We start from the raw sequence: 12,500 nt of genomic DNA, 5'->3' as shown, positions 1-12,500 counted from the left end.
AATGAATTGCCTAATGACCTATTTAAAAAGCTCAGCATGTTCAACCAACTTTTAAAAAAGAAATACATAAAGAACAAAATGCTGAAAATAATTATTTAAAACAAGTTGGATAGACCCTATAGTTTATAAAAAAAAAAAGTCTAATAATAATATATTAGATAAGTAAACGAGTGATTGTGGGAAGATAAATTGTGACCCTTGCCAACCTTATCTATCAAAAATCCAAAGAATATTGCTCATGCCTAATTCATGACAGAGATTCCTATACATATTACAACTAAATAATATTTAAGATCATTACACTGCAACACTAAATGAATGAGTTGTAGATCCAGAAGTAACTGTCCACATGAACACTCCGAATAAAGAACAGCTATACTGTGCATTCATAAAGCACAAAAGTACATCAATAAACAAATTATTCTTCACATATCATTTTAAAAGTTTAAAATCACCTTTAACTTTTTTGACAATATATTATTCTTTTACTAATTCTTAAAGTTACAGTCTCACATAAAAACTTTTTAAAAACATAACAAATATATGCATGATTATTTACATAATAATAATGTAGACTCAAGAAAATAAGCACGCTGTGTGCAAGCAAACTTCAGTCATTCTTATAAATGGATCATTTATGTGCAGATAGAAACTAAATAAATACTAAAACAAAAAGAGAAAGAGAGAAAAAGAGAGAGAAAGAGAAAGAGAGAGAGAGATAGAAAGAGAGAGAAAGAGAGAGAAAGAGAGAGAAAGAGAGAGAAAGAGAGAGAAAGAGAGAGAGATAGAAAGAGAGATAGAAAGAGAGATAGAAAGAGAGATAGAAAGAGAGAGAAAGAGAAAGAGAGAGCTTTTTATAGGTTTAAATTATAAAAAAGCATAATAATACACACTGAATGCCATTTAAGAGTGTACACACACATACACTCCTCCACATTGTTTATTTTGTTAAAAAAAAAAAAAGTCAATTTGATGGTAAAATGTCCACTCACTCCAATATATTACCACGCTAACTTTAAATAGTTAACATTACTCTAAAGATATTTAAATATAAAGCTGCAATTAAAAAAAATACAATGGTATATATTCAATGCCAATTTATTAAAATGTTGCAACATTTAGATTATATATATATATTCAGTGGAACATTTTGCCACTAAAATGTGCTGCCATTTTCCGGTTGTAGGCTGGAAACTTTCATATATAGCACATTATGCTTATTCAGCAGTATTTTATTAATACTCCGGAAAAGAACATGCTGTATTTATGGAAATTGTTTAAACAGTGGCAGTATTTTGACAACTAAAACTCTGAAAGTGCAATGAACATTTTCTATCACAACTATAATACTTTCTCCTTCTTTGAAATGAAAAATGAGACAAGTAGGGCTGCAACAACTAATCGGTAAGTTTGAATATAAAAATAGTTGTCAACAAATCTCATATCTTACCGATTAGTTGTTGCAGCCCTAGAGACAAGGACTTTAAACTATTACAGGCTTTCATAATGAATGGCTATAAACCAGTTTCTGAAGACTTAAAGTGGGGAAAAAAATTAAAATTGTAATGAACATCAGCATAGCATCTAATTATCAAGAACTGTAACTTCTTTATCAGAGCTTTGTAATGCCCCTGACATACATTTAAAATTAGAAAAATAGATAGATAGACCCACACACACATGTGCGTATGTCAGTGGGAAAAAAATACTGAATACTAATCTACTTTAAACACATATGGAAAACCCTAATTTACATAGAAAATTATTTAATCTAAGTCAATTAAATAATACATTTTCCCATCTGCATTTATAAGTGATTAATGAAAAGTGACCAATTTATTTGATTAATATCAAATTGTAGTTATAGGTTTAAAGATAGTATTACATCTTGAAAATTTTCTAGAAAATTCTGAAAAACTGTGAAAGTTTGATGACAAGTATGTTGATATAAAAATAAATCCCATGCATTTGACAATATGTAAGCAATATAAGCCTTTATAAGAATACAACATCTATAACTTATTATAGTGTACAGTAATATTAAACTACAGCTATTGCTTGATTAAAAACATATTCCTCTTTTCCCTTAGTACTCTAAAACAGCTTCAAAATAAAAATCCAAATATACAGTAACTCAATTTGAAATAATTACTGTAATTATTTTTCACATTGTTTTACATAAAATGTTGTAAAGTGATCAGTATGATGTCATCGATTATTTTTTTTACTGAGTATATAAAAGCTTCAGTCTCAAGAAATTCTATAGGTTCATATTCAATTAATTGCAGGAAAATATATATTGAAAATCATATTTAATCTCTCAGGGAAAATAATTGACCTCAGTTTACTAGTATCACATGTACATGAAAACTTGTTCTAATTTAAGTGTGAATATTCTGCTGACATTATTACGACGTACAAACATTATGGACATCTGTTAATAACCACAATATTGACATTCCAATATTGATTTATTCTTCTGGAAAACTGCTACTAAATAAAAAACACTAAAAAAATAATTATATACATTTATTATATTCTACTGTGATTAAATAGGCCTTTGAGTTGGAAAATAATGTTAATTATACTAGATACAACTATTTACTAAAATTATACATTTTTATACATTTATACACAAATGCATTTTACACTTTAATTGCTTACTTTCAAAACTCTATAAGACATGAAAAATTTCGGGTGCCATATTATAATATCCCAATGAAGCAATATATTTTATTAATGAACAACTTAAAGCTTGTCTCTGGGCCTTTCTTGCTTCTTGACATTGTAGGTAGCTTGTAGTAAAAAATGAGGGCTAGAATTAAATAGCAAAGAAAAACTATTAAAAATGCTGTACCATAATGTAAACATGTTGTTTGACATATATTAGAAATTAATTAGCTATAAATGCATCAATATGTTGTTAATGTTATGCATTTTAATGAAAAAAATAATAATTTTAAGATGTAAGCAAACAAAAATGTCTGCTCAGAATACTTTTAGTTGCATGCTATACAAATGAGTACAAATATTTTAGCATTTACTTCACCCAAACCAATATATATTATATATATATATATATATATATATATATATATATATATATATATATATATATATATATATATATATATATATATATATATATATATATATATATATATAATCCATAATCTCAGTTTTGCCTTTTATAATTAGTGACAAAATGATGAATAATCTAACTGATGAATCTATAAATAAACCCCATGGAAAGGAGTTTAGAAATATATGTTTTGTTTTGTTGTGGGTTTTTATTACCATTTTTATCTAAACTGAAATATAGAAACTGTTTAACATTTTAGACATATAACAAATACATCTAAAATAACGAAGTACTACATAGCGTGTTGGCGTGTCAACTAAAGCTCATCACAAATTCTTGAATATTTGTACTGAACATATAGCATAAAAGAAGCAATAATTACATTTGCACACAGAAATGTACATCTAGTAAGAATTTGATAATGATCAATGATAATGATCAAGGTGCAAAGAAACATTTGAGATTATGATCAATAATTATTATTTCACACACACTTTTACATAGTCATACTTTCTGTTGAATTTTAAAACTGCCTGAATTGTCATGATTTTTAAATCACGTAGCTATGCACTGCAGGCCTGTTCTGAACAGTGAACATATTTTCCTTACTTTAAGGTATTCATTTCAATTTTACATTGTGGTTAATAAAATCCATGAATAATTTATTTCCTGGTTCACTTAATCAGTTTATTTGCATGAGTACTAATTTGTTACATATTTGTTTATTTATAAGCTATAGCAATATTACTTATGTACTAATGCTAAGAAATTGCTTCATTTTATGATATAATGCACAATTTAGTGAACTTCCATGCAGATGGGCTTTTTGCATACCTTTTTGTAAATACAAAATAATTTAAATTACTTTCAAAGAATATTGATAATGTATGGATGTATATAAAAATATAAAACAGAGTCTAAATAAAAGTGTGAAATTCTGTAATAAAAATATCTCCAATTGCTGTAGTAAGTATTAATATTTTTTATGAAACCTTTCTTTAAATAGACGCTGTATACTTAAAGTACCTGCCATGTTACAATACTTGTGAAAGAATATTCTGTCATAAGAACTATAAATAAATAGAAACTAGCTAGAATTTGACAAATTATGAATTGTCAATTAAGAATATTAGTGAGACACCCAGAGGAAGAACTTTTCTTCACTTTCTGCGATGACATTTTTTGTGAAAAAATCTCTGCAGGTCATTTTAAAATAAAATAAAATTTTAAATTAAAATAGTTACACTAAATAACCAGTTCAGTTGCACTTTATTGATTTAACTAGAGAGTAAAGTATTATTTTAAGTTTTATAATCTAGTGCTGCAGTTGAAATTTGCATTGCAAATTAGTTGCAGAAAAAGAAAAAAGTCACCTAAAAAATGTTGTTTCCTTTTTCTCTTGGTCAAACATCACAGGGTATAAATGTAGTAATAAAAAGATGCAATGCTCACAAGAACATCTTACATTAAGTCACAGTTAGCAGGCCGGGAAAGGCTGGGGGGGGGGGGGGCAGAGTTGAACAAATCCCTGAGAGCCAGTCAACAATAAATGCACTGCTTCTTTAAGCGCTTCTCCATATTTGTCTGTTCTCTTCAAACAGCACTTTGCTCTGGATGCACAGTGTTAAGGAAAACCTACACAGTGCAGCCAAGAGCACAGCGTTGTTTAAAGAGAACAGTCTAAAGTGCTAACAGTTCCTGCATGTATCCTATTCTTTCTGCAGACATGCTGCATTTTCTTGCGATGACATCTCTGATCACTGCATGTTCTGCCTTGGGGGTGAGACAGTTCAATTATTTTTATAAACAATGTTTTTTTTTTTTGTTTTTTTTTAAAAACTACAAAAAAACTGCATAATGCTATCTCCGGAAAAAAAATCGCAGGTAATTGCTAATTTTTAAAATTTGGTTAACCCAATAATTAGCACATTTTTAGAATTTTAAATATTATGTTAATAAAACCAAAAACTCTATTGTAAATACAAGTATACCATAACCTAAGGAAACTAAATTATATTATAATGTTTCTCTATTTTAAATGGATAATTGATAATGTGTATTTGTTTTATGTCATCATTTATGCATTATGTTGAGAACTTAAATTGCTCATAATAAACACTGTAATTATTTATTAAAAAATCTAAACTGATAAAAGACTGAAATCAGTTTATCATGTAGGTAAAATTCAATTAATTTATTTTGAAGTGGTTCAATTGAGTGAATAGCGTAAAAATAAAATATAATGCTTCATCTAAATAACTTTTGACACAAAATTGTAATACTCAAAGAGGAAAAAAGTTTAAATGTATAGCATACTCAAAATTATATGAGTATTATATATAATTCTTGCCATATGGCTTGCACAAGCATTGGATGAACAGTGAATATACTTCATTGCTTGAAAAAAAACCTTCTTTAAAAGTGGGCCGGCAGTGGTGAGGGCAATGATTATAAACTATGGAGCATTTTTCAACCTTCCACGAATGATGTTGCACATTTTTTCTAGCAGGATTTCATATTTCTCTTTCAAAGGTTTTGAGGAGTAAATTTTAAACGTACCTTTCCTTAAAGACACATGAGACCCAAGTTATTTATATTATTACTCCAATATTAAATACAATTTTAAACAACTTTCCAGTTTAGCTCTATTATCAAATTTGCTTTATTCTCTTGGTATTTTTTGATGAAGGAGCAGAAATACGCTACTGGGAGCTAGCGGAATACATCACCAGAGCCAATAGCAAGAGACATATATGTGCAGTAAACAATCAGTAGCTAGTTTCCAGCAGTGCATTGTTGCTCCTGAGCCTACCTAGGTATAGTTTTCATCAAAGGACACCAAGACAACAAAGCAAAATAAATAATAGAAGTAAATTGGAAAGTTGCTTAAAATGACATACTCTATCTGAATCACGAAAGACAATTGTTCGGTTTCATGTCTCTTTAACTTTAAACATATTTAACTAGTGTTGCTTTCCCCATAAGTGTAAGCATTGAGTTTACGTAATCCTATCATTTCTGTAAACATAATAAAATAAGATGCTGTTCTAAGATGGAGACAACGTTGTATAATATTAGGATAAAACTAGTCTAGTCCTGTAAAATTAGACTAATCTAGCTCAATATGCATATCTGCATTATTCATCTGATAAAAAGTCTTAACTAAGATATAATTATTCCTAGCAAAATATATTTTTATAAAAAAAACACTAAGCAAAGACTAGATTTCTGTTTTCTGTTTAACTTCATACACATTTAATTTTTACTTACGTAAAGTTTGCAAAAAAATAAGAAATGTAAAAATAAAAAATATATGGCCCAGTTGTTCATGTATTGGCCAATGGGGACTGTTAGATGTTTTAACATGAAGATATTGAAAATATACAGTATTATGTTGGTGATCTATAAAATAGTTATTGCAAATGGAACCTAAAATAAAAACTTTTTTTTTTTCAAAAGCAGTTGCTTCAATTTTTTTTTTACTTTTTATAGGTATTTTAATAAAGCTACAAAATTGTTGGGTAACTGTTTTTTTGCACATGTAGACATTATCTAGTGGCATACACGTAACGCACTTGAACCTGATTGTAAATATGACTCACAAACATTTGCGCTAGATTTATTCTATATTTATATTTATTATATTTAAAACAGGAAACAACTAATTTATTTGAAATGTAGGAGTTACCTGAAAAATGTAGTAATACATTTTATTTTATTAGCCAGTGAATGATTTATATTGGGATCCATGTATAAAAATCTAAAATATTAGGAGCCAGACCTAGAATTTTAGGAGCCATATCTCCAAGGTTCTCTAGATTTGTCAAACCCTGATATGAAACTAGTGCAAGCTCTGAGGCATTGACACAAATGTGTGTTTTCACTATTATACTACCACAACAGCTATTAATTAAAGGTACTTACTGGTAGATAGTATACTGGCGTTATAAAGTGCATGAACACACTTACAAATCAGTGCCCATTTAAGTGCAAAGATTGCCCCTTCGCAATTGCACCTGGTGCTGATCTCAGGGCAGCCTTTTTCTTACCGCTGCTTTTTTTAGCAGCTGCTGCGCAGAAGTGTGCTAAAGTTGTACAGCCCTTGTTGGTATGAGAGTTTATGACATTTTAAAAATGAATAAGTGTTAACACATAACTTACATAAGTATGTTTTTAAAAGCATGTTGTATTAAAATACAAGTATCCGTTTACATAATGTTGCTCTTCACAGTGCAGCAGAAATTAACATTTTAGAATAGTGAACTAAAACTGCACATGTATATTAGTAATAATATGAAGGTCACTAAATTTTATATATACCGTAGGTATTGGTTAATTAAAAAAAGTAAAAAAATTTTTTTTAAAAGATTCTGTGCGGCACAGTGCAAATTTGTTAAAGGACATCAAATATTTGCGTATTTTCTAGTCCCTAAAAAGCAGGTAAAATAGCCAAAGAAAAAGACTTTATTAAAAATATTTGCTTTGGACACTTGTCTAGTAACTGCATTTAAATTTGTATTTGCTACTTTCTCCATACGATCTTTCTGTGGTATTTTTTACATAAATCAGTTTTGTCAAGATGATTTCAGCTCACCAAAGATTCTTAATATCTTGGCCGTATGTTAAATATGACAGGCAGCACTAATTATTTCTACATTACATGTGGGATTGTACATCATACTTAGTTTATATGTGTTATGCATGGGACGTATTAATAAAAGGAAACATTTTGGTAATATAATCATATCATAGAAAATATCTAAGTGTATTAACAGATAACTAAGAACTGTGCTGGAAATAAATGATTTAACTCACAATAGCAATTTGATTAAATTAGGATAGGAAACATTAAACTATGCTAAAATGCATTAAATCTGTTGTTCATGCAATTTGTATCTCAAGAGTCCAAGGCAATTCCACCTCAGTCAATAGACAAGGTCACATCCGCAGTGAATTTGAAAGGCCTTTACACTATTATGCTGCAGTTTTACTAGGTATGTCTATTCATAAAACAATCAAAACTTCAATAATATGCCACAACAGTGTTTTTAATATATGGCTGAACAGACAGACAGACAGACAGACAGATAGTATTGCACATATAATATGTAAAGTAACCTAGGTATTTAATACAATTTAAAAAATTAATTGATGTTAAACATTAACTAATCTTAGATTATATTAATATTTGGGATGAGCTACTATTTAAGCTGTGGTAATGACCATAAATAGAAATAAGCATGGTATCTACCATCACTACACACCTTAAGGTTTAATAGGATTGCAAATATTTGTATAAATCATATTCATGAGGCAGATGGTGTTAGAAAACCTACCTGTTGAAAAGGCATTCTCAGGGCCCCCATGTTCACATATGGAGCAACTCTGCAGGTTTCTAAGTGACTGGCAGTTCCCAGAATCACACCTGCAAAGAAATAAGCCATGTGTCACCAGATAATACATGTATGAGTGATTAAAGGGACAGTCTACACCAGAATTTTTATTGTTTTAAAAGATAGATAATCCCTTTATTACCCATTTCCCAGTTTTGCATAACCAACACAGTTATAATAATACACATTTAACCTCTGTGATTATCTTGTATCTAAGCCTCTGCAAACTGCCCCTTTTTTCAGTTATTTTGACAGACTTGCAGTCTAGCCAATCAGTGCCTGTTCCCAGATAACTTCACGTGCACGAGCACAGTGTTATCTATATGAAATACGTGAACTAACACCCTCTAGTGGTGAAAAACTGTTAAAATGCAATCTGAAAGAGGTGGGCTTCAAGGTCTAAGAAATTAGCATATGAACCTCATAGGTTAAGCTTTCAACTAAGAATACCAAGAGTACAAAGCAAAATTGGTGATAAAAGTAAATTGGAAAATTGTTTAAAATGACATGCTCTATCTGAATCATGAAAGTTTATTTTGGCCTAGACTGTCCCTTTTATATACTGGAACCATTATGTCAAGAAAAATAATTTCCTTCAAAATTAGGTTTTATTTTTGTTTTTTTCAAAAGAACCAACTTTATCAATCCAAATATCATGTTAGATTCATGGGAATTTTGTCCTTTCTAAATAGACATGGTTAAAGGTTAAAGGGACAGTCTACTTAAAAATGTTTATTGTTTAAAAAAAAAAATCCCTTTATTACCCATTACCCAGTTTTGCATAACCAAATAATATACTTTTTACCTCTGTGATTACCTTGTATCTAAGCCTCTCAGTTATTTTGACAGACTTGAATTTTAGCCAATCACTTGACCAATGACTTATAAAAAACTCCACGGGAGTGAACACGTTATATATATATGGCACACATGAACTAGCACTGTCTAGCTGTGAAAACTGTCAAAATGTACTGAGATAAGAGACAGCCTTTAAGAGCGTAGAAGTTAGCATATAAGCCTACCTAGGTTTAGCTTTAAACAAAGAATACCAAGAGAGCAAAGCATATTTGATGATAAAAGTAAAATGGAAAGTTGTTTTAAAATTGCATGCCCTATATGAAACATGAAAGTTTAATTTTGACTACTGTCCCTTTAAATGGAAAACGTACTGTAAATTTTCTTACCCTCTGTGTTCCCAATTATCCATTTTAATAATTGTTTACAATTAACACATATATCTATATTTTGTCATTTGAAATAGCTCCTTTTCCTACTGAAACCACAATCCATACTAAAATTCCAGTACTGCCGTATTGTCTACAGAAGAGGTGCGTAAACAAGAGGCATCAACTCCCAGTGGAGAAAAGCTTAGTTCTTTTTAAATATGAATAACTCTTATATACTTATTGCTTGAGTACACTGTCCCTTTAATGCTGTCTTAAATGCTAAATTAATTCTAAGGGAAATATTGCTCAAAATATTTCTATCATGTGTATGGAAGAGCTGCAGTTAAAGGGACATTAAACCTAAAATATTTCTTCCATAATTCAGATATAACATACAATTTTAAATAACTTTCAATTTACTTCTATTATCATTTCTTTCTTGGCATTCTTTGTGTGTTACTGGTAGCTAGCTGAACACATCAAGTTAGCCAATGACAAGAGGAATATATGTGCAACCACCAATCAGCAATTAGCTCCCAGTGATGCTTTGCTGATCCTGGGCCTACCTAGGTATCCTTTACAACAAAGGATAACAAAAGTACAAAGTGAATTAAATAGATGTAAATTGGAAAGTTATTTAAAATTACATGCTCTATGGGAATAATTAAAGAAAAACAAACCAGGCGTCATATCGCTATAAACATATTTAAAATGTTGTTTGCATAAAAAGCTGCTTAAATGTAAAATGTACAGTTGTGTACAACTGAGGGTCTCTGGTGCTTACTGGCTTTAGGGACAACGCCCAAAGAAAAAGAAGGCTTACTCAATACAGGAAGATTCAATAAAAAAAATAAAACAAAGTGAAGTTTAATACATTTTGAGACATTCTCTTTCAGGGGTTATTTAACAATACTTATGTGCACTGAGAGAAATCACTCAAAACTTTTTTTTTTTTTTTATGTTTTGTGTCTCTCCAGGTCCACAACTCAACAAGATAAACTGCTCTCAAGCTAAAGTTTACTTTTTCTAAAAAAAAAAAAAAAATTGACGAGCCTAACATTACAGATAAAACCTCTGAGATAATCTCAGCAGATCAGATAGTTTTAGAGACATCATACCCTTAGGCAAAAGTTCATGTTTTTATTATTAGTGTGTACCTTTAAATGGAGTCTGACTCTGACACAAGTTTAATCTTTCTAATGCGCTGTAGGTTTCTATGTATGATCTATAGCAAAAGAAATTGCGTTTAAACCTAGCTGCAAAAGAGCATACATCGTTGAGCAGTGTTATATTGGAGATAACGTACCTGCAAGTAACATTTTGTAAACAGTATAACCAGCAACGATCGCCCTACTAAAAAATGAAATATTATTGATGTGATTTGCAGTACTTCTCATACGGATTATCATCACCGTTATATCACTCAGATATTAAAAGGCTCTAAGTGAGCTAGGTTCCGTCAAATTTATTGGAACTAAAAGCCTAATTTATTTAGAATCTAGTGCAGTTCAAAAAAAGGAAATAGGAGATGCCGCGCATTTCAATGACGTAACCGGAAGTTAAAAAATAACTAGTGATGGCGTGTGTAATTCTTTATTTAAGTTGTTAATAAAGTTGTTCAATCATTTCCGTTTCCAGATTTTCAAATAACCATATAATGTTGATACATGGTTAGTTACTTTGTTACTGAAAATGTATTTAAAAATCCCCATGAATCTCACATCCCAATGCATTTATACAGACCCAACCTTTATGCGTCAAATATGTAATTTGGAGGTACTCACCGTACCCACCTTTATGCATTTGGTTTTCTTGCTTCCTACACTTCGCCCTTCGGTTCTGGAACCAAACCTACATAGAAATAATGTATAAATGACATTTTTATTTTAGGAAATACATAATCCTAGAATAGTCCATACATATATCTTTGCCTCTATAAATGCAGTGTTAAAATGTATAGGGTTTACACAACAGATTCTATTTTTCTGCCATCCTTGCAAAATGTTCACGTATTACTAGAACATGTATCAATGTGTTATGGTAAATCCTGGTTATTTTACACAGGTTTTTTTTTAAGTAACCTGTGGTACAAAATTATGGTTTAACTATTATTGATTATTTAACAACATTAATCAATTAGGGCAGTGAACCATATGCATTAAAGCGACACTGAACCCAATTTTTTTCTTTTGTGATTCAGATAGAGCATGTAATTTTAAGCAACTTTCTAATTTACTCCTGTTATCAAATTTTCTTCCTTCTCTTGGTATCTTTATTTGAAATGCAAGAATGTAAGTTTAGATGCCTGCCCTTTTTTGGTGAATAATCTTGATTATTCTTGCTGATTGGTGGATAAATTCATCCACCAATAAAAAAGTGCTGTCCAGAGGTCTGAAACAAAAAAGAAGCTTATATGCTTTCTTTTTCAAATAAAGATAGCAAGTGAACGAAGAAAAATTGATAATATGAGTAAATTAGAAAGTTGCTTAAAATTGCATGCTCTGTTTGAATCATGAAAGAAAATTTTTGGGTTCAGTGTCCCTTTAATAAGAGTTATTTTATCTAGAGTAGAAAAAAATACTCCTAAAATGATATGTTAAAGTGTCTTCAAGAACGTGTGTAATATGTCTCTAAAGCAAGTTTGAATCCTAGTGAATCTAATCCACCTTGTTACTTGTTTCCTTAACAAATAAGTTGTAATTGTATCTTGATTAAATTTTTTTTATTAATAATCTTGTTCAAACCGTTATCGTTAAAAACTGAGGACATACAAAAAAAAATGTAAAAATTATACTATTACTTTTAATATCAATACAATAATGTATAGCATATTCTCTAGGCAAAATTGTGTTCAAACAT

General features: G+C 29.9%; 1 protein-coding gene across 2 annotated transcripts in view; it reads right to left on the bottom strand.

Moving 5' to 3' along the window:
• The window catches only part of SHOX (short stature homeobox), a 28,764-nt gene that overhangs the window by 8,381 nt on the left and 7,883 nt on the right, over positions 1-12,500 (bottom strand). Inside the window, exons 3-5 of one of the 2 annotated variants that reach the window (XM_053704901.1) lie at positions 11,426-11,492; positions 8,419-8,507; positions 2,665-2,815 (exon numbers count right to left, since the gene is read on the bottom strand). In XM_053704901.1, the coding sequence (XP_053560876.1) occupies positions 2,675-2,815; positions 8,419-8,507; positions 11,426-11,492 (297 nt within the window). In that variant the 3' untranslated portion in view covers positions 2,665-2,674. The remainder of the gene's footprint in view (positions 1-2,664; positions 2,816-8,418; positions 8,508-11,425; positions 11,493-12,500) is intronic. The other variant, XM_053704900.1, reaches the window with a different exon arrangement.

Source organism: Bombina bombina, chromosome 3 (genome assembly GCF_027579735.1).
Source record: "Bombina bombina isolate aBomBom1 chromosome 3, aBomBom1.pri, whole genome shotgun sequence".
Lineage (NCBI taxonomy): Eukaryota > Metazoa > Chordata > Amphibia > Anura > Bombinatoridae > Bombina > Bombina bombina.
This window is presented reverse-complemented; position numbering and strand designations above follow the sequence as displayed.